Below are 23,013 nucleotides of genomic sequence, written 5' to 3'. Positions count from 1 at the left end.
CATTTTGCCCTTCCTCATGGGCTGTTAGGGGGATTGACTGTCATGATTCATGCTCTCAAAAGATACTCAGTAATCCTCAGCTTGACCTGCTCAGAGTAGCCCCCTGGGAGCACGTTGCCGTCCTGGGCTCTGGGCCTCTGCCCTACTGTGTCCCTTCAGCCTGCCAATCCAGACTCCCCTGACCCAGTCGTCCTTCCAGAAAGCCTTCCTGCCCGCCAGTATGGGATCCCACTACACTGGTGCTCACCCATCAGACCCAGGCCAGCCCTGGGGCAGGACGTCCCCCAGAGCTAGTGTCCTGGACATGGACAGTCCTCCGTGTGGAGACTGGCAAGCTGGAGCCCGCTGTGCTGCCACCTGTTTTTAGAACAAATATTGGGGTGCCTTGTGATGGGGCTCTTTCTCCCCAAAGCAGGGAAATGAGCTGCCCCCCAGTTCCATCACGCCTGTCCCACTCTTCCCCCACTGTGGAACCATTGGTACATAGCGTCTTAGGCCTCCTTGGCTGCGGCCCCAGAGCCTTTTCGTGGCTGGAGTTGAAAATGTTTGATGGAGGTCAGTTTGGTTTTTGATGGACCTGTTAGTGGGATGAAGCCTGGGCACTCCCTGCAAGCCAACACGAAGCCTGAGCCCCTGACCAGTAAGGCAGCGCACAGCCCACAGCCGCCCTTCCCTAGTGCTCAGAGCTCCCCTTTCTCACGGAGTCCCACTCGCTGGTGTTTCTCTCTCTTCCTGCAAATGCCCTCTCTCTGAGGATCTATCTTGTGTGCCTGGTTAGCTCCATCTTCTGGCGGGCAAGACCGGAGTTACTGACGACGACCTCTATTAGAGCGTCAGATCAAGGGGACTCCCCCTTACCCGACTCTGTGGGAGAGGAGGGGTGTCAGCAGGAAGCCCGGCCCCGTCTCTCACACAAGCTTAACTTGAGGGATACCAAGGTTGGAGTTGGCAGGGTCAGGGGGTCACAGCCAGAAGATCCTGAGGGTGTGGATGAGCTCTGTCCAGTGCCAAAGGCCCTGGTTGAGGCTCTGTCCATCCTGCAGTTTCCATGAGCAGCCGATGTGCATTGTAAAGGCCTCTCTTGCTCACACAGTTCATGTGGCTCTTGCTGTTGCCACTAAAACTCCATCTGCATGAACACTTGTCTGTCACCCACTGACCGGCACTGTCCTTGGAGGTTCGTCCCTGAGAGGATGGGGTTCAGCCAGGAAGGACAGGGAGCAAGCCGAGAGGAGTGGCCTGGCCTGTGCAACTCTGCTGGCCTGGAGCAGGGTCTGGTTGCTCCAGTGAGAGTCTGGGTGATTGAGCCCGGGGGGCTGGAGTGGTTGGAGCCTGTCACCGGACAGGGCATGGGTGAGGTGTGTTCCAGGACATGGGGCAGGGGAGCATCTGGGAGAGGACATATGAGGGGCTGTGGGCAGCCTCCCCAATGCTCTATGGTCACTCCCAGGGCCCCGACGTCATCACTGCTGGCTTGTCCTCCTCATGATTTCAGGTCTCATCTATAGAATCCTGAATTCCTTCTTTCCAAAGCAATGCTTCTCCCTAATGAAGACAGCATAAAGGAGCCAGCAGCCAGTCCCCTAAAAATGTGGGTAAAGCGTGTCCCAGTGTTGGTGTTTACAGGAATCATTCCTAAAGAAACAGACATTTATGGCACAGACGTGCTTATCGCTTAGACTTTGAGAGTCAAATAACTGGAAATGAATTAGTTGTTCAGCAGAGGGGTTTCCTGAATGCTGTCACTGAGAATGCCCAAGGGGACAGAGCGACAGTGTCTGTCCACTGAGGGGACATAAGGAAGAACAAGAGCACAGCCCCGGAACCTTCCCCGGCCCACTCTGTCACATACATGTGCGCACATGTGCACACACGCACACACACACACACACACACACTACACTGAGGGTAAGGCGGAGAAGTAGGATGCCGTGTATTATAGGGGATTGTTCATTGGTACAAGGAACATGCCTTCCTTTTTTCATTTTTAAATCATTATTTACTAAATAAACATAGTCTGGATAAAGCCTAAAGAACTCTTTTATGACCTAACTTGTTAGCAAGAAATGAGAATATTGAAGATATAATTTTAATATTTGATAATATGCCCATTGGAATAGTTGAAACGTAGACTATCCAGAAAAATGAAAGCATGTAAAGGTGTCTCATGGACCCAGACATTTCTCTCATGGTTTCTGCTTTTCAAGGCATGCTTCTAAATGGGAAACCTAGCTCAGAATGAAAACAGTTCATTTGGGGGCTTCCCGTGATCTCTGTTCATTCAGGAACATTCCTATGTAATAAAATGTTATTTGTATAACAAAGTTTGAAAAGAGGGGAATCACACTTCTGTTCTGCAGACACACACAGAAGGCCATACTGTAGGATTCCAGGCAGAGGAAAATCCAAGGCGAGGTGAAGTGGCCGAGACAGAGAGCAGAGCAGCGGTTGCAGGGACTGGGGGAGGGACAGAGCAGTGAGCGATGAGGAGTGCGGGTGTCTCTGTGACAGAAACGTCGTAGAACGACATGGTTGTGCAACACTCGGGATGGACCTAATGAGACCTCCATATCCCACTGCAAAGGATGCGAGTAAAATGTTATGTAAACTCAAGTTCTACTTTATTTAATTAAATCTAGTATGTAATTATATACATATACACAAAACAGAAGAAATACAAATAAAGCAACAAGGGCGATGGGAAAGACATGATTTCTGGTTGTAGCAAGCACGAGGTGCTGCTCAGGAGCGGAGCCTGTTTGCTCCACGGAGGCAGGGGGCGGCAGCTCAGGGACAGAGCCCGCTTGCTCCACGGAGGCAGGGGGCGGCAGATCGGGGACCGAGCCCGCTTGCTCCACGGAGGCAGGGGGCGGCAGCTCGTGGGCAGGACCCTGCTGGTCATCCAGGAAAGTCAAAAGGTCAGGTGGCTCTTCCGTGGCAGAGAAGTGAACGAGGGCCCTGACGACCATCTGCCCTGGCCCCAACGGGTCAGGGGGGGTCACTGGTCTTCCCAATCCATAGTGAGCTGCCGCAGCAGGGATGGCGGGGGCCAACTCAGGCTCCAGAGGTGCAGCGGGTGCCAGAGTGGCTGCTGGAACAACTTCCTGAGACACATCCTGATCTGGCTCTGGGGCCGGTGATGTAGCTCCAAGAAGAGAAAGCATCATCAGCTTGGTTGACTTCCCTCTCGCCTTTCCCTTTCCCCACCACTCAGCGTGGCCTGCGTTCAAGACCCAGCCCCTGGAAGGTGTCCCCAGTGGAAGCCCATAGGGACAGGGATCTGAGACGACTCACTCCTCTCAGCCCAACTACAATCTATGGAGGCTTCCTCAGGGTGGCCCACCCTGCCTCCTCCTCAGGCCCACATCAGTCAACCCCAGTTCTCCTCACCCCCAGCCTCTGGCTCTGTGGTCTCAGCGCGCTGCCTTTCTGGCAGCAGAAGCTGGGCACGGCGCTGCAGGTCCGAGCCCGGCACATTGACCTGCAGGTAGGCCAGTACAGCATGCAAGTTGGGAAACTCTGGAGGCTGCACAAAATCCCCTGGATACCTTTCCACCCACATATCCAGGATGGCATAGACGGCCCTGGGGACAGACATGGAGGCAGAGAAGTCAGAGGACAGGGTATGCATCCAAACCAATATCCCAGGGACACCCTGTGGGAACCTGGGTTCCTGGGCTTCCAGCTCCTGTCCGAGACCAGTCGGACTCCTTGTCCACCTGCGACCTGGCAGTCCTGCCTGAGACAGGCCTGCTCCCAGGCTGGCCAAAAGCCTCTGGGAGTGGGAGTCCTTGATCAATGGGGGGAGCCTTTCTGGACTTCTTAGGGGAGCTGGACACACTCCTCAGTCTGTCTCCTTGCCCACGAGCCACTTGAATTCAACTGCATGTGCCCAGGGAGGGGTGGTGTCTGGCCTCTTAATTACCCTCACTGCACTCGCCTCTGCTCCGTGAAGATCCAACCGAGGAGGGAACAAAGGGACTCTGTCTCTAGCCAGGCCTTCCCAGGACCCTCCCCATACCTCCACCGTTACCTCCTCTGCCCGTTCACTAGGTGCCATGAGAGTGGGTCTGTTTCCACTGACACTCACCTCCCAAAGGGTGTGGGATGTCTGCTGCTCCCTGGGCTCTACTGGGTCACCAGTCTCCCTGAGCCCCCTCTGAGCACCCAGCGTGCAGGTGCCAACAGACTGCTGTGCGATGGTTCCTAAATCCTGCGTTCTGGGTCCCAGAATTGGGGCAGAGAGAGGGCTGGGAGGGGGCAGGCATGGAGCATGACCCTCTCAGGGGTTGAAGCTGTCCTCCAACCTCCTCTGCTCTCCCACAGTGCTCACACACCTACCCCAGTTACCCAGGGCACCTTCCCAGTTTCCAGTAGAAGCTCTCAGACGTTTACTCTAAAGCAGGAATCACAGAGGTGTGCGTGAAGGTCCGGCAGCCCCTCGAACTCACAGTACCCTTACTGCCCTGCTGGAGAGGGAAGGCCCTCCTGGAGCAGCCAAAGCTTACTCACATGTTGCACTGGTCCTGGGGTCCGCCGACCTCATCATAGCTGGAAGAAACACATCCGAATCTAGAGGAGGCCAGGGGGCATCACATGAGATGTCTGCGGATGTTGGCTCTCACCATCTGACCCTCGACTAGCCTGCAGCCCTGGGGTGCTCTCTGTTCTGTGCAGGGATCCCATTCAGCTCCGAGACAATCGCCTCCACCTACTGGGGCTTCCTGAATGCTTGCTGAATGAAAGGGCCCCAACCAGCCCATCACCGACATCTGAGTTGCCCTGGCCCCTGCTCACCCTCAGGGTTGCCTGCTCTGGATTCACCCACACACAGATCCCAGAAGGAATCTCAGCTCTCCCTTTCAGTGGCAGAGGAGCCCAGCTCAAGATCACAGTGATAGTCAGGAATGAGGCAGAGGTTTCATCATGAGGGGCACAGGAATGAGCAAAGAGCATGCCCACAGGCCCAACAGCAGACTTTTCCACTGGCGCAGGCTACCGAGTGTTCTTTCCCTACAAGACCCCACTGAGTCCTTATAATACCTCTGCCCCAGTTAGGAGCAAGGGAAGCTTGGGGAAGCTTGGGGTCCTGCCAAGTCTCACAACCAGGCATTGGCCAAATCCCACGGAGCAGTTAGGGGCAGGGGAGGGTGCTCACCTTGCAAAGAGGAGGCCCAGCACCTCCTGGGTGGTAGAAAAGCTGCGGTATATTTCCAGAAACGTGTGAACATAGTTTAGATCTTGTTTTAGGACGGCAGTCACCAGGTAATCTATTCCGGCCCCCAATGAACTGGCACGAGTGTTCCATACTATCGAGGTCTTATTCCTCTTCCTCGTTGAGCCATTTTCCCCCTGAGGTGAATCAGAGGAGACATGAGTCAGTGCTGTGGCCACCAGGAGGGTTGGGGCTTGGAGGGCAGAATGAGCCCCCAGATCTCAGGGACTTAAGCAAGAGGTGGGACAAGAGAGCCCAGAGTCCGGAAAAGAATCAGGTGACTCAGTGTCTCATTGGGTTTAGCCTAAGACTCTTGGTTTTGCTTCAGGTCATGCTCTCCCTGTCCTGAGGCTGCGTTCCTCGTAGGGCTGTGTCCATAGGGCAGTGTCTGCTTGAGGATTCTGTCTCTCCCTCTGCTTCTCCCCCACTCTCCCCCTGCCTCCCTCTCAATCCATCCATCCATCCGTCAATCAATTAAGAACCCTTTAAGGAAGGGGTGTCTGGGTGGCTCAATGGGTTTAAAGCCTCTGCCTTTGGCTTAGGTCATGATCTCAGGGTCCTGGGATCGAGCCCCGCAACGGGCTCTCTACTCGGTGGGGAGCCTACTTCCCCTCTCTGTCTCAGCCTGCCTCTCTGCCTACTTGTGATCACTGTCTGTCAAATAAAAATAAATAAAATGAAAAAAAAAAAAAAGAAAGAAAGAAAGAAAGAAAGAAAGAAAGAAACCTTAAAGGAAAAGAGAAAATGTTCTTGGTATCCATACAAAGAATTGAAGAAAATGATGTCTGAACTTGCTAGTATCTCAGGTCCTTTTGTGAGCGGAGTATTGGTAGCACGTCCCTGCATGAGTGGCATGGATCCTGTGATTTCTGATGACATAGCCCCATTGTTTTTATTTTTTTGAAATATTTTTTATTTATTTTTTTGACAGAGAGAGAGAGGTCACAAGTAGGCAGACAGGCAGCCAGACAGAGAGGGGGAAGCAGACTCCCCGCTGAACAGAGACCCCCCCCCACAACGTGGGCCTCGATCCCAGGATCGTGAGACCATGACCTGAGCTGCAGGCAGAGGCTGAACCCCCTGAGCCACCCCGGCACCCAACATATCTCATTCTTGAGATGAGAACACAGACATTTTAGGTGAGAGCGCTTAGGATAGGAGGGCACGGAGGCTGTAGGATGAAGCACTGTTCATTAGCCACAGAAGGGGATTATATCCAGTCCTGCCCCTGTAAAGGGCTAGATGCCGGTGATAAATGACTGGCCTTCTGGACTGCCGTGCAGGGCAGTGAGGCCCCTGTTCCTCACCCTAGAAGCCCCAAAGATGTGTTCCATCAAAACAAAAGCACAGAGCAAGAGACAGAGTACCATGGGCCCCATGTCCCTTTGGATCAGAATCTCCCAACTCACTCTTGCAAATGATCATTTGCAAGATTTGTATAACCTGAGGAAGGAATGTTGGGCCAATGGAAACACCTGGGAGCATGAGTTAGGAAAATGCCTAGGCCAGGGCAAAAGGAGTCTAGATCAACGGGATGAGACCTGGTCTAAAGTCTCTTTAATGATACTCCTATAAGTATGTGGACAATGGCAGTGCTTCTGTCCAAGGCGTGGGCAGGACCATGAGGGCCAGTTTGGGGAAGAGATGGGATGCAGATTCACGGGAGTACAGGACTCTAGGAGGCCAGGCTGGCTTCTCGGAAGTGGGGCCCTTGGTGCGGCATGGGCGCCCCAGGGGTTGGGTCTCCCCAGCACCTGCACTCACCCTGAGCCAGCGCCAGACTCTGTTGGCCCTGTGCGGCTTCTTGTCTTTTGGGGAAGGAGAGCAGCGGATGTCAACATTCATCTCCTGCACCATGTCCTCTGGAGCGTTCTGTAAAGACAGTGCCCGGCAGCCAGGCAGGAGACCTTAGAGCCCTGTCTGGAGGCGTTTGCTAGTCTTTAGACCCAGGGCGCTCCATTCCAGACACACCACAGCCCAGGTGGCAGAGCCCTCCCCCAAGGAGAGAAACGTGGCCCAGCTTCAGGGCCTTGGATGTGCTCTGGCACAGCTAAGAGGCACCTCAGGAATCCCCGGTGCACCCAGCCCACCATGACATTGGTGTGAACAAGAAGGGATCACCAGGGTATCCACTGTGCTCACCCTCCTCCAGCCCATGGGCGGGAACCCCCACATATCCCTCCTCCCCTCAAAGTCCAGAGGAAGGAATGGGGCTTCCCTAGGACGGTTCAGAGGGGTGGGCATCGCCTAGTCTCCTCAGTAGTAAGTACCTTATGGCGTCTCCCTCGAAACATCCTGAGGCATCGCGGGGGTGGTTTCAGCCAACTTCTGCAGCATGGGAACAAGACATTTTCCTGGGGGTTCTGGTACCCAGAGCCCCGGGACGTACGTAGACAGGACGAAAACATCTTTCTGTGTCAGACGTTTCTGTCCAAATAGCCCTGATACCGGACTAGAGTGTGGGTCCTGGTTGCAGGGGTTACAAGCTGTGGGCCTTTGTGATCCAGGCAGTGACATCACTGCCTGTGATCCCCTACCGGGGCCCACTCCTGGTTGGACCCCTACATGAACAGTGCTCCGGTCTGCCATCTCCTCATCCCCCTTCTGCATGCAAGGCCACATCTTATCTGTACACAGTGACCCCAACACACCCCTCGGAACAGGCCCCCAGGGAAGGTCTGGGAGAAGCTAGGTCCCCAGCTTGCAAACACACCTGGTTTCAGACACAAGTCTCTATACTTACCTGGTTTGGACCTTAGATAAGCCGTTGTGCCTGACAGGGATGGTCCCTTCTCTGCAAAATACGGATGATTCCAGCATGTCTTTCTATCAGATGTCCACAGGCATAGGTTGGATAATAGCTATGATGTTAGAGGAGTGCTGTCACAGGTAGGAAATACCTCCCACCCAATTTCCTCCCTCCTATCAACTTCTTGGAATCTGCTACTAATCAGATCCCACCCCACAGTCCCTCCTGGGGTGTGTGTGTTTGTGTGCACAAGCACACTCGCTCCTGAGTGCACACATGTCTTCATCAGTGCTCACATTCTGGAGTCCCAGAAGACGACAGCCCCACCTACAAAGGGCTGGGTAGTAGCTTCTCAAGAACTTAGGCTTCGAATTTTCAATGTAATCCCTTAGTAAGGGACTGACCTTGGCCCTTGGCCCTTGGCCCTTGGCCCTTGGGTGGGAACAAGTTATGCGGATGATAGGGCTATGGATACATACAAGGGGAGGCACCTACCTGAAGGAGCCTACTGCAAAGTTTCCATCGACAGCCAGGTGCATGATTGAAACACTTAGGTGTCTACCCCTGTCTGGGACAATCCTGGCTTAAAAGTGTTCAAGGGGTGAAGTGGGGTGATATCCCAGGGGTGACAGCATGATCTCAGGATCCCGGTGGTCCCCAGAAGACCAGGTGGGGCCCGAATGCTTCAGAGATCCCAGACATCAGTTAGGGAAAATGGCTGAAAACCATGAAGCTATGTCCTGGCTTTCTACTCTGTAAAGCCCTGTACTCCGAATCACAGCATAGTTGGGTGATCACTTTCCTGGGAGAGGTCCAGAAGAAGCAGGAGCTTGGTGAGACCTCTGACACCTCGCAGGTCTGGTGTGTTGGTCTGTGTCACTGGAATCCATAGAACCTGGAGTGGGTGGTTCCCACCTCCTGGGTGGCTCTGCTGGTTAAGCAACTGCTTTCAGCTCAGGTCATGATCCCGGATTCCTGGGATCGAATCCCACATAGGGCTTCAGCTCCATGGGGAGTCTGCTTCTCCCTCTGACCTTCTCCGCTCTCATGCACTCCCTCACTCAAATAAATAAAATCTTTAAAAAATAAAACAAAACAAAACAATTGGAATTGGAACTCAGTCACGTGCCTACGATAAAAATGCCTCGTCCCTGGCAGGGTGAACGCAGAGTTCTGACAGAATCCGAGGAGATAAGACCGGTGGAATGTTTTTTTCTGTGCGGGCTCACTGAAGAGCTGGGTGTGAATTTTCAGCTCCACGGTAGGGAGCAGGGTGCGGTGACAGTCACCTCAGCCATTGGTGCTGCAAGCCTTCAGGGAGTAAAACAGCGGCACTTGCTGGAACCCAGGGCCCGTCTCTGCTGCTTGGGGGCCAGCTGCAGTCGCACCAGGGGAAGTCCACCTGAGGATCAGGGCAAGAGCCCCTCCCCTAGAAGGCCATCACGAACAGCTCACCCCTCTCAAGTTCACTGATCAGAGAGGGCTGCAAAGCTGCAGAGCTCAGGGAAATCACTAGGTAGCATTCTTTGTATTTTTATTTTGTAGGCTTTTGTTTATTTTTTTCAGGTTTTTCTTACTTTCATCTCCTTTTAAAGAATTCTTATTAGAAAGAGAGTGTGTGGGGGGATGTGGTTGGGCAGAGGCAGAGAATCTTTTTTATTTATTTATCTTTTTAAGATTTTATTTATTTATTTGACAGAGAGAGATCACAAGTAGGCAGAGAGGCAGGCAGAGAGAGTGGAGGAAGCAGGCTCCCCGCTGAGCAGAGAGCCCGACTCGGGGCTCGATCCCAGGACCCTGAGATCATGACCCGAGCCGAAGGCAGCGGCCTAACCCACTGAGCCACCCAGGCGCCCCAGCGGCAGAGAATCTTCAAGCAGACCCCCTGCTGAGCACAGAGTCCAACTCAGGGCAGGATCCCAGGACTCAAAAGATCAAGACCTGAGCTGAAACTCAACAACTGAGCCACCCAGGCTCCCCTCCAAGAGTAGCCTTAAGTCAGAAGAAATTAAAATTAGATCAATCCTAAATATGCATGAATTTTTAAAAAGAGTAGGAGAAGGAAGAGAAAGAAGAAAGCCAAGAGCAGCGAGAGAGTAGTCAAGGAGTAATATGAATTTTACTAAAGTGTGGCATGAGACAAAACTAGAAAGAAAGAAAGAAAGAAAGAAAGAAAGAAAGAAAGAAAGAAAGAAAGAAAGAAAGAACTTTATTAGTAGTATCTCTGTGGTATGACCAAATGTGCTTTGTTTTTATAATACATACTTGACAAAATGTCTTCCTATTATTTAAAGCATGCATGAATTATTTCAATTTTAGTTTTAATATTTAAAGAAAGGGTGTTATATAATTTACTTTCTCAAATGTCTTAGGACTTCTGGCAGGAATCCTCCTCAACCACGCTGCATCGCCAAAGGTCTTGGAGGTGATCCTTGACTGTGTTCTCGAACATGAACCAGTAATAGTCGACATTCCTGCATCGTGTTTGTTTCTGTTATTGTCCTTGCCACAGTGAAAAGTACTTATTAATTTTCTTATGTACATATTAAGTGTCTCTTTCTGTCTCACTTATCAACTCCAAAAGGGCAGTCACCTTTTCTGTTTTATTCACCAATATATAATCAATTGCCTAGCACAATGACACATGAGGTAGGAACTCAATAAATACCTTTGAATGAATAAATATATAAACCAAGAAAGTGAAATCGTATCACAGAGTTTGGAAGTGTAATCGAAGTGTAATCGAAAATGTATAAATGCAAATAAAAATTGATTCATTGGAGCAAATGGTTGCCAATTTGTCATCACAAAATGGGCCATTAGTGTCCAAATTGTTTTTTTTTTACTGCTTTCTCATTACTATTTTTCACTAAGATTTGCTATTCCCAAAACATAGCCGTATCATCTGGGAAAAGAATAAACAGTTGTTTCTGATGTAGTGTAAACTCGTGAAGCAGCACGAAGGTGAGGCAATTGATGCCCCCAGAGCACACGATGTCAGGAGACACTCACGCCTAGGTTTGCGCAAGCCTCATCCATGAACCTTCATGACCCTGAGCGAGTGCCTCCTTAAATTTTGTACCCTAGGGGCCTCCCTTGTCCCATTCTGGCATCTCTGTTAGTTTATCTATTATTTGTTCTTTCTATAAACTTATCCTTGGAAGAGAAAAGAGTGCATGTCCAGGCTATGTCAGCTTGCCAACAGCAGGTTCATGAATGTCCTTCTTTTCATACACAGATTTCTTTCCCATCTCTTGACTGCCTGCCAGACCCACAGAACAAAACCTCCAGGTTGGTTAGGGTGATCTCTTTCCTTTCCTCCAGTCCCATACTGCTCTTTGGGACCAAACTGACTGGCTGAACTAAACATTTTTGTTATCCAACCTTAGCTGGTGTGTAATGAGACTTGTTACTCTGCTCTTCATCACTCTGTGCAGGCCAGAGTTTACCAATGAGGTGCTGGGTCTCAGTGCATAGACCCCTTTCTGTGCCTTCAACATACTTTATGTTAACTACTTCCCAACATTTAAAATTGCCAATTTTACAGGGGAGATACCATGATCATGAAGGTGGTTTTCCCAGGGCGAGGCTTATCCATTGCACTCCGGATGTGCTGACCCCTGCGATTTCCCCAAATGTGGGAAACTCGACTGCATAATTTGTGGTAGTGGGGGACTGCGTTCACGCTTTTCCCTGAAAAAAATAAAATAAAATAAAATAAAATTGCCAATTTTACATGAAAATGCAGATGTATAAAATCTCAAAAATGGAAAAAAACCACATTTTTCAAAAGATTTTCTTTTCTTCATTTTAGGAGAGAGAGGATGTGCACGTGCATGAGTTGGAGGAGGGGCAGAGGCAGAGGGAGAGGAACAGACACCTAAAAAGAGACCCCATGCTAAGCAGGGAACCCTACATAAAGCTTAATCTCACCACCCAATCATGACCTTAGCCAAAACCAAGAGTTGGTGCTTAATCAACAGAGCTGCCCAGGTGCCCCATACAACACATTAAAAAAAAAAAAAAAAAAGAAAAAAAAAAAAAAAGAAAATCTAACAAGATTTTTCTCAGTGTCTGTTTGTTAGGAAAAAATTTCCATGCCCCTCACAAATTAGAGAACTGGTTTAACATACATCTCCTGGAGACTTTCTTAACTTGGTTTGCTGACCTTCTTCGGGATGGGTTCTAGCAATTTGCTTCCACACAGCCTCTTTCCTTGCTGAATATGCATCAGCAAATGCCTTCTGTGTACATTAACACTATTCCTCAAATACTTTCTCTCTATCTATACACAGGATATGGACTGTATATCTGACTTTGTTTGGACGGATCGGGCCATGGAACTAGTTCTAGCAATGAGTGACGAGTAGAAATTTTATGTTTCTTATGGCTGAGCATTTAATTGTTAGTGCGAGCCTTTAGAGATCTCATTTTCCCTCTTTAGTGACAGGGAACATGGAAGGTAAGTGAAGCTTTCCAGCCTGTGTTCCTCAGTGGCTTTAATGAACAGAATTCCCTGTCATTTTGCAATGGACATGTAGTAAGACCAAGAAATAAACTTTTGGGGACACTTGGGTGGCTCAGTCAGTTAAGCCACTGCCTTCGGCTCACGTCATGATTCCAGGGTCCTGGGATTGAGTTCTGCACTGGGCTCCTTGCTCAGTGGGGAGCCTGCTTCTCCCTCTGCCTGCTATTCCCCCTACTTGTGTTTTCTTTCTCTCTCTCTGACAAATAAATAAAATATTAAAAAAAGAAGAAAGGACGAAAGAAAGAAAGAAAGAAAGAAACTTTTGTTGGAACTGTTTGTTGTCACCACAAACAAACCTAGTCTATCTTGACTGATAGGATGCTCTTGGTCACATCTATAGTTTTGTTTCACCTTTCAGATTTAATCAAGCCCAATGTTTTAAGAAAATCAAAGGCAATTATGTCACAGATTGCCTTCTCAGAGTTCTAAGATCTGAGCAACAGAGAGAAAAAATAGCACCTGATGCAGCTATGTGGATGAGAAATGAATTTATAAAATTGACTTTCTATTCCAGAATGTTCTTTGCAATGATCATTGTTTTTCCTTTCGTAGAATATTAGGCAATTGTGTTAAACATGAAAATACACTCAGAGGTTTTTGTTTGTATTGTGTAAGTGATTTTCAGTATCATTATTAGGATTTTATAGAAATACTTTTGTAATATGTGTGGTTCCTATATTTCTTCATGAAATTTTATTAAAATCCAGTTTTTCCCAAAGAAACACATTTCTATTTAATGATGCAAATCAATGGAAAAATAAGATGTGACACTCCAAAATTCACTTTACATGTCACTGTTAAAGGCATATATCTATTCCAAATGAGGAGATGCAATTCTAGTTCACATAGCCTCAGAAGTAATTAGATACTTCAACTAGTATTAATAATGCTACAACTATTCACGGGCGAAGATCAACAAACCCAGTCACACCTAGTTGAGGTGCTTTGGAATCAGAGGCAGAAGAGGGAGCAAGATTATGTGGGTCCCTGTTCTCTCTGCATCCTTCAGAGGAAGGCCTGCTGGACAGGGGGCTAAGAATGGACTTGACCATAGGGTTGGGTTCCTTCATAGAGGTTGGATTCCAATGCCATGGGAGGGAACATGGACAGCAGCCTTTCTCAAGGACTCCAGTGCCAAGCAGAGCAAGCTTGGGTGCCAGATATTCAGAGGACTGCTGGTTCCTGAGGAACTTGGGGGCCCCAGTGCAACTGAAAATTGACAGTGGGTGCAGCTTAACCCATTGGGAGAGGTGTAGCCACGAAAGGACACTCATGCAACAACCTGACTGCCCATACCCACACTGCCATGTCGTAGGCACCCATCACAGGCTAGCCAAAAATCTAGGTGCTTTATACTTGCTAGCTCTTACCTTCACTATCACCCTTTAAGATGGATATAATTATTTCTAATTTTACAGATGAGGAGAATGAGGCTCCAGGGAAGTTAGGTTACTTATCTAAAGTTAGCTGACTTCTAAATGGCAGAATCAGGATTTAAACCAGGTTGTGCTCTTTTCCTCTGTGTTTATTTATATGATATGATATTACCTGATACGATATTAAATAAATACAATAGGAAAATGGCTACTGAAAATACAATTCACAGTATTTTAAAGATACATAACTTTTTAAATAATCACTATATTGATCAAACTCCATCTTCAAAATGGACCCTCCCTTCCTCTAGCCAAGACACCAACAATGATGACACCTCTATTGATTTTTGCTAAAGAGTGGCACTTGAGACATTGGAGAGAACCTGGTGCTTGCCAGAAGTCAAGGCCTTGCACCGGTTCTGAAAAGATCTAAAAAATTTGAGAATGTGGAGTTGGTGGTTGTGGTGGTGGTGGTGTGTGTGTGTGTGTTTATGTGTGTGTGTGTGTTGTAAGGAGGGATTGCCAGAATTGGGATTACAGTGAATAGTGAATGGTCTTGACTACTTTGGGGCATGAGATAACTCCAAATCCAAGGGTTCCCTCAGAAAATCCAGGGCCATTCAGATGGCCTTAAATATTTTGAAACGAGGGAGAGTACCCAAGACAAAGAGAGAAATCACTGGAAGCTCCTGTACTGACCTGTCAGGTCTCCTAAGACACTTGCAGCCAGTAACTACCCATAGTGAATTCTGAACTCCCTCAGAATTCAGGGGTGCAAGCTGAGGTTTAGTGACCTCTAAGAGCTGAGGCTCCAGCCAGGTGGGACATCTCCCCCACCCACCACAGGCAACTGTGTTCTTTAGAAAAGAGCAAGGGGCAGGAGCTCCAGACACCTGTTAACTACAGCCTGTTTCTCACGCCTCGGAACTCCATACATAAGAAAAATAAAACTGGGTCATCGCTGCTGGTGTAGGGACTTTGTGTCAGGTTTTAGGGGAAAATGATGGGCTTTAATGTAGCAGGATGATCTGTCATCATTTTCTGGAAGCTAATTATAAGCCCGAAACCAGAACATCGCCGATTTTGGAATCTCCTCAGAGGATAACAGAAAGCTGACAAAGGCTAAATGGTCCAACATGCTGTGGCCTACATTCCTCAGCTATAAAATAAGAATATACGACGACTTGTTTGAAACTGGGCCACAATAACATATTGAAAGGTGTCATATAAACACGGAGCTGTAGAATCATGGACTCTCAGAAGGCCGACAAGAGCATTTGGTTCACCCTCCATTTACAGATAAGCACATGCTTATGTGGTCCAAGCAGAGGAGGGGCTATTCTCATTTTATAGTGCTTCCAAGAAGAATTCACACTGCTGTTAGTCTATTTTGAAAGTCCACATCTTAAGAAATGCCTCCCGATGCTGTCTTAATTTCCACAGATTGCATCCCTTGAACGACCTCTTCTAGCGTCATTGGGCATCCCTGGTACCCTTGTTGGACTCACTGTGCTGAGTTGGGATATCCCTCTTGTTGCTGCCCCAGGTAGGGGCCATGCCTCTGAGGCAGGAGGTCAACATCTCTGGAGAGAAGAGGTAATCCCAAGATCTTCAGCAGGAAAGAAGAACATGGAGGGTGGGGAGACAGCTCTGGCTCTCGGGGCCACAATCCCTCAGGAATAGACCTCGAAGCCTCTACAGATACTTAACGGACTCCCAGAAGGTAAGGGTTATCCAAAGGTCTCTCCCATGGGGGCAGTCCAGGAGCTAGGTCAAGAGGTGTCCATGCGAAGGACCTCAGGACAAACAGGTGATGGCTTTATGTCATAAACCAGACTATCAGTGTATATTGCTAAGTGTGCTTTATTGTCCCAAGACTTTACTCCAGATCCCCCGGGGCAAGAATTTTCTTTTCTCTTCTCCTAGAAGGGAGATTTGTGGAAATGTTGGGCTGCACTGTATCATAGCATTTCTTCTGTGAGAATATTGGCTGTTTTCCCCATTGATCATGCCGGCGCAGATGCTTCCTTGTCCTTCTCTAAGCTCTTCATTCACTCAACAAGCATTTCATGAGCACTTACAATGGGCTAAGTGTTGAGAATCTAGCTGTGAGCACAATACACCTGGTATCTGTCCTCAGGGAGGGTACAGTGGACAGAGATCAGACTCCCCCGCTCCTGAGACTGGGATCCTCCTATCTCTTCACTGCCCCTCCTCACATTCCACTCCGCCCTCCGACTGGGACACTAGCTTACTGACCAGGGTAAAGTATCCTCTCCCTGGAGATTTCCTGTTGCCTACACCAGGACCTTCTCATTGTATGTGCTCTCTTCGTATCTCTGAATGCTGGGGGACTCCCAGGAAGACAACCCTGCACTTGCTAGGTGATGTTCGGAAAGTACATGGTTCATTCAGCAAGTACCAGACTGTTAGCCAGCTGTGTGGATGCTGGGCTGCTTCTGGACCAGGAATTAATTGCCCCCGTCAAGACTGGCCGGTTTCAAGACAGTCCTAATTGACGAGGGAAGCTCACTTGGCTGCTATGAAACTAGCCAGATGCCCACTGCCGTGCCCTCAACAATAAGTCACGTTCAATTCCAACTCGCCAGATGCCCACTGCCATGCGCTCAACAATGAGTCATGGTCAAACCCCGGATGTTAATGAAATCACAAATCTGGATGACGCTCTTGACACCTTGAACGTGAATGCTAAGATAAAGGGCCTTGGTAATAGGACTGGCCTTTCTGGAACACCACTAAGCCCTCACCAGTCAGGTTCCAGCTGCCAAAACAGGGACCTCATAACCGGCTTGCTGTCACTCCAACCCCAGAGCTTAGCATCATCTGGCAGGGGGTGGCATGAGAGTTAAACAGATGACATGGGATAAAACAAGGCAGGATATTTCAGAGGCAGATAATTTCCAGGTTACCTGTGCACGTTTTGCCTTTTGACTTCTCCCTCTTCCCCCCTGCCCCGACTTTGCCACTGCTGCCAGGCTGGTTTCCTAGAAGGGAGCAAGAAAACAATTTTATTTTCTAGGAGCACCCCTGGTAAGTGTTTAGGAAAAGTTCAAAGTTAAAAATTGCCCAAATGAGGTTTTGGAACAACCTCTTTAATGATAATGACCCATATTTTCCTGGTTGAATTCCTCGAAAGCCCTCTGCCTGTGTGAATACAGCCCTGGACAGGTGGGAGCGGACGGCAGGCAGAGGCTTTAGGAACTCCCGCTCCATAGAGTATCCTATGATGTATGGTGGGTGTATTCCCAGAAACCGCCCCCCACCGCCTCCCGCAAATGTTGTGATACAGTTATCTCATGGAAGAGAAAAAGTACCGGGGAAATCAAGCTACCTGACTAGGAAAGCTGGCGGTTTTCTTTCCTTTGATCTGTTTCTTAGGAAAAAAAATTCTTAAAAAAAAAAAAAATCCCAGAACATCCAGTATAATAAGCCTGTTTAACTATAGTATTACACGCTCACTAACTAGCCTCAGGCAAAGTAGCAGCCTTGAGCCTGAGACTTTCTCTCAGAACCTCTCCAATCCCAGCATCTGTTGTGCTTGCTGTCACCTCCAGGGTAACTTCAGCATTTCACCTCCTCAGGTTCTGAACCAGTCCCTCCCACGCGGAGCTCGAGGCAGCTGGTAGAGTGCAAGCCAGGGTATGAGGAGAAACATTATTTCAGATGGAACAAGTGTCTGATGGAAAGCTTACACAATTGCAGCCGGTCCTGGACAATCTACCTGATCGTTTCACCCCCAGCCAGGTGGGTGTTCCAGAAGCAAGTAGCGCTTTACAAGAGAAGAGCGTGATGGCATGAAATTGCATCTCCTGATTCGATTCCCCCCTAAGCATCGCTTGCTCATCCCACCAGTGACGGTGGACAGACCCGGTGGTGCCTCCCACCCCACTTTCAGCTTAGTCACCCCAAGTGATTTATATAGGCGAGACCACCCTTGTCTCCAGATAAAATAAGGAAGGGAATCTGATGGGTCTTGCGGTGTCCTCTGCTCGCTGCCACACCCCTTCCTGTTCCTTTTCCCTTCAGTCTAATGAATTGTTTGTCTTTCTTTTCCTCCCACTCAAAAATGCTCATGCTTATGTGTGGGGTTTTTTGTTTTGTTTTGTTTTTGTTGTTGTTGTATGTTTTTTTTTTATAGTTTCCAATAGAAACCATACACATTTTCCAGGACATTTCTCCAAATTTTTTTTGCACTAAGGCCTGACTTTTTAATAGAGTCAGAAGTGGTTCTCGTGTTAAAAACAGAGGTTTCTGGTTTTCATGGGCATTCAAAGCTAAATTCTTCACTAGATCTTAATGAGATTCTGAATCATAGTTTTTAATTTTGCTTGTTTAACCACCACTTGTGTTGTTTTGTTACTGCTCTAAGAGTTTTCAAATATGTCCAAAGGAGGGTAACCAGAAACAGTCCGTGTAAGAGACAGTTCATGTAGGAGACAGAGTAAGTCAAGCAGAGACTATCTGAACCAAACAGCAAATAGCACTGAAGAGCCAGTCAAAAGTGCGGCTCTAGGGGTGTGTGGGTTACTCAGTTGGCTAAGCAACCCGCTCTTGATTTCTGCTCAGGTCCTGATCACAGGGTCTTGGGATTGGTCTCAGGCTCTGTGGGGAGTAGGCTTGGGATTCTCTCTCTACCCTCCCCCTCTGCCCCTCACCCTGCTCACAACAAAAACAACAAAACAAACAAAAACAGTAAATAAAGGTTTTTTTAAGTGTGGCTACAACAAATTATTAAAATTTTTAAAAAACGAAATTAGATAACCTGAACTCTCTGTTGTAGGTATATCGGTCATGGATATGAAAATGTGCTTAAAATGCACAGAAAGGGAGCCTGGGGAATTGCTCAGGAGTAACTGACACTAGTAAGAGATTGGGAGCCAGTGTGGGGGCAGGAACTAAAAGGGAGTCATGGTCATCTAAAAAATAAAAATAAAAATACCACATGGTCCAGTAATTGCACTACAGGGTATTTACCCCCAAAAGACAAAAATACTAGTTCAAAAACATGTACGCCCCCTATGCTTATGACAGCATTATTTACAATAGCCACAATGTGGGAACAACCTAAATGTCCACTGATAGATGAACGGATAAAGAAGAAGTCATACATTAAGTGGTATATATCAGCCATTTAAAAAATGAAATCTTGCCATTTACAACAACAGTGACGGACCGAGAGGGCATTATGCTATGTAAGAAAATAAGTCAGACAGAGAACGAGAAATACCATACGATTTTATTTATGTATGGCATCTAAAGAGCAAAACAAGTGAACAAACTAAAAAAAAAAAAAAAGAAAGCAGGAAGAGACCCATAAATACAGAGAATAAACTGGTGGTTGTCTCCACGGTGGCGGTGTGGGGGTGGGAGGGAGGGCAAAATCATTGAAGGGGAGCGGGAGATACAGGCTTCTAGTTACGGTGGGAGTAAGTCACGAGCACGAAAGGTACAACGTAGGGAATGGAGTCAACCGTACTGTCATAGTGTTGTATGGGGACAGATGGGACCTCTGCCTATGGTGAGCATGGTGTAATGTCCATTGAATCCCTATGTTGAACTAACATATCACTCTGTGTCAACTATACATCAGTAAAAAAGACGAAGAGGAAATGAAAAGGAGGGCACCTGCACACAGAGGCAGGCACAGAGGGAGGACCAGGGAAGACACAGAAAAAGCCTTCTAGAAGCCAGGAACAGCTGAGGTCACTGAAGCCAGGAGAGAAACAAGGAGATTCTCCCCCACAGCCCTCGGAAGGAACCGATCCAGCCATCCCCTTGATCCCAGACTACGGCTACCAAAGTGGGAAGACTTCTGTTGTTTAAGCTGGAAGAAAATAAGGTGGCGGGGAAGTGAGTGAGATGTGACTTGGATTACTGCTATGTCACTGGATCTGTCCTAAGAAAACTGCGATACTCATGTAATCCACGTGCGTACACATGCTGACACACATCGGCAAACATGGATACATATGTGTATAAAAGAGAACAGTAACCTTAAACTTTATTATACTTCTGCAAAAGTCCTATAGTAGTATAATCACCCCTAGAGGCTCAAAATTCTTATTATGCTGAAGCTTGTGGGCTTCAGAAGGCTTTGTCTTTCCTTATTGCAATGGTTCTCAGCCTTGGATGCTCGCTAGAATCAATGGGGACATTCAAATCTCGATGCCAACGCCATATCCTAGACTAATGAAGTCAGAATCTCTGCGAGGGAAACTGGGCCCAGCTTTTGTTAAAGCTCCCCAGGTGATTTCAATACGTGACCAAAGTTGAGAACAAGTTTTACTCTGTAACCCCTCAAAGGGAGGGTCTATGTCTGCTTTGTCTTTATGTCCTCACAGCACCTAAGTTAGTGACTTACATCAATACAATGAGGAGATCCGGAGCCTCCAATATTCTCAGAGGGAGAAAAAAAGTCATAATAAGCAGAAGTTAGTAATGTGTTAGGACCAATGCATGCAGATTAATAAGTCCTAACACCGTTTCTCCCTCTGTCCCTCCCTCCCCACTTGTCCTCTCTCTTGCTCTTGCCCTCTCTTGCAAAAACAAACAAACAAACAAACAAATAAATAAATAAAAATATGCAGTGGAATATTACTGATTTACATCAGTGTGGATGAAACTGGAGGAAATTGTGCTCAGTGAAATAAGTCAAACAGAGAAAGACAATTATCATACGGTTTCACTTATTTGTGGCACATAAGGAATAGCATGGAGGACAATAGGAGAAGGAAGGGAAAAATGAAAAGGGGGAAATCAGAGGGAAGATGAACTAGGAGAGACTATGGGATCTGAGAAACAAACCAAGGGTTTTAGAGGGGGAGGGGTGGGGGGATGGGTCGGCCCGGTGATGGGTATTAAGGAGGGCACGGATTGCAAGGAGCACTGGATGTTATACGCAAACAATGAATCATGGAACACTGCATCAGAAACCCATGACGTACTGTATGGTGACTAACATAACATAATAAAAAAAATTATAACAGCAAACAAACAGATAAGTAAAAGCTTAAAATAAAGCAAAAAACCTTAAGTGTCTGCCTTCCGCTCAGGTCATGATCTCAGGGTCCTAAGATCAAGACACGTATCGGGCTCCCTGCTGAACGGGGAGTCTGCTTCTCCCCCTGCCCTCTCCCCAACTTGTGTGCTCTCTTACTCTCGCTGTCTCTTGCAAAAATAAATAAATAAAATTATGAGTTCCAACAGACAGCATCATGCCCTTTTGATGCCTTCAGGATCTGCGTCTTTTCACACACACACACACACACACACACATCTGTACACACACAGTCCTTTGCTGGGTATCTCCTCAGAGCCTGAGAATTTGGTGGTGGCGGGGAGGGGGGTTCTTTGGTCAGGTGATATCCCAATAGAGCAAGGTGAAAGCCGCCAACCAGCTGTGTCTCTCACTGATGTCAAAGAAAAGATTGTAAATGGATTTCTAAGTCACTGTTGAGCAGAAGGTCTCTTTGGAAGGACCCCTCAGCTTCCTCACGACTGCTTCCCCAAACGGATTACATTACTCCTGAGACATTGCCCAATCTTATTTGGGACAGTGAGTTCCTCGGGACATAGCAATAAGTCCTTCTGAAAATGAATTTGGAAATTTGAAGTTCTTCAGATATATTTGGGTTTTTTTCTTGAAAATGGTGCCAAAGGTTTCCTCTACTCCTGGCACAGTTGGTGTTGATGGTTGTGGTGGCTTCGTCTAAAATTTTGTGCTTTAAATGTTATGATCCTTGGGTGTATCAAACCTGTTATAAAGTTCATACTGGGGACAGAGGGTCCATTTTAATTAAGCAGTTGGGATTACCCACATTTGATATGGTCCTCTGAACAGCTCCGGTGGTTATATTAATTGCTTAGCTGTTGATCTCTTGAAGACAAGATTTCAGCGACAGAATTTCTGGTGTTTGAGTAGATTATAATTCCATTAGAAATACCCCTGTGATATATTAGTAAGGTACTTTTAAAAATGATCTACATAGCATTCTATCTTGTGTCTTTCTTTAATTGGTATGAGATCAATGCAGCATTATTTAAGTTCAAATATCTTGAGGTGTTTTTTTTAAATGCCATTAAGCGATAGCTTCACAACAGATTTTGTGAAATCCTATTACTCACAGAACCTCTAAAATCAATGTTCCTATGTATTTTAAAAATCAAAAAACTTCTAATTATTTGAAAAAGTGATTGCATTTTACATCACTTAGGGGCATGTATATTTTATGCGTTTATAATTCCAAATATAGAATAAATAATTCTATTAAATCCCAGTATTTTGGAGAAAAACAACATTAGTCAGCTCTATAAATTATGGCATGATAAGTCGGATTGTTCCCTCTGTAACAGTGTAAGAGTTGCAAACTTTTCATCAAGACAGGAACAGAGAGAGAGAGAGAAATTCAGATGGGGGAAAACTATGACCTCTTTGGCATGTCTCTTTTCAGGATGACATTTCAGAGCCCATCTCTGCTGGGCTGGTGTCTGCCCACCTGGCCACACAGTCGGGTTTGTTTTTGTCAGCTCTAGCCCCGATCCGCGTCATGCAATGCACACATTTCCTACTTCATTCATCAGTCGCTCTGTCATTCATGGTCAGAGTGGTCTCTCTCACAGTGATGGCTTATGGAAGTTGTGCTACGCCACGCCTTCCTTTCCCTCCTGCTTCTCTCCTTTGAAGTCCAGCCCACTGGCCCCTCCCTCCCTCCACTGCTTGCTTTCTCTGGCTTCAGAAATCCTGGGACAGACTGAACGGGAATTTGCACCAGAGCCCCAGGATAGGAGAAGCACCTGTGCCCAAGGATAGGTTAGGTTAGCACCACGGTCACCAACATACACCTGGGTTGCCTCCTTAACTGCTTAGTCTCTAGCGTGCTTCCTTCAATAAAGACACCATTCAACAAACACTGGAAAAGTACATGAAGGAAGAATAAGCCAGCAGCGAATTGTGACTTTGTGTTCATGGGCACATTTAAGAGTGTCTGAACAGCCCCAATTCTCTGTTTGCTCTGAAAGTTCAGGCAGTTCCTCTTCCTGTGGCCTTACTTCTCCAGGGGACTGAAAAGATCCAAGGTAGGGATCAGTCCCTCCCCCTGGGACAGAAATTTCACATATGGTACCT

At 47.5% G+C, this 23,013-nt stretch overlaps 1 protein-coding gene and 1 non-coding gene across 4 annotated transcripts in view; one reads left to right on the top strand and one right to left on the bottom strand.

Annotated features, from left to right (window-relative positions):
• Positions 1 to 2,604: 2,604 nt before the first annotated feature.
• Positions 2,605 to 23,013, bottom strand: part of LOC123394119 (ral guanine nucleotide dissociation stimulator-like) — a 153,818-nt gene continuing 133,409 nt past the window's right edge. The window contains exons 1-8 of one of the 3 annotated variants that reach the window (XM_045087799.1): positions 10,320 to 11,514; positions 7,959 to 8,076; positions 7,486 to 7,543; positions 6,980 to 7,087; positions 5,159 to 5,352; positions 4,513 to 4,572; positions 3,391 to 3,584; positions 2,605 to 3,145 (exon numbers count right to left, since the gene is read on the bottom strand). In XM_045087799.1, coding sequence (XP_044943734.1) covers positions 2,622 to 3,145; positions 3,391 to 3,584; positions 4,513 to 4,572; positions 5,159 to 5,352; positions 6,980 to 7,087; positions 7,486 to 7,543; positions 7,959 to 8,035 — 1,215 coding nt within the window. In that variant the 5' untranslated portion in view covers positions 8,036 to 8,076; positions 10,320 to 11,514 and the 3' untranslated portion in view covers positions 2,605 to 2,621. Of the gene's footprint in view, positions 3,146 to 3,390; positions 3,585 to 4,512; positions 4,573 to 5,158; positions 5,353 to 6,979; positions 7,088 to 7,485; positions 7,544 to 7,958; positions 8,077 to 8,459; positions 8,828 to 10,319; positions 11,515 to 23,013 lie in introns of those variants that run through there. The other 2 variants (XM_045087798.1, XM_045087800.1) reach the window with 2 other exon arrangements.
• Positions 11,497 to 11,660, top strand: LOC123394128. Its single transcript, XR_006608893.1, has one exon. It is a non-coding gene; the product is annotated as a U1 spliceosomal RNA (small nuclear RNA).

The sequence above is a fragment of the Mustela putorius genome, unplaced genomic scaffold (assembly GCF_011764305.1).
Source record: "Mustela putorius furo isolate JIRA1106 unplaced genomic scaffold, ASM1176430v1.1 tig00001501_pilon_pilon_pilon, whole genome shotgun sequence".
Lineage (NCBI taxonomy): Eukaryota > Metazoa > Chordata > Mammalia > Carnivora > Mustelidae > Mustela > Mustela putorius.
This window is presented reverse-complemented; position numbering and strand designations above follow the sequence as displayed.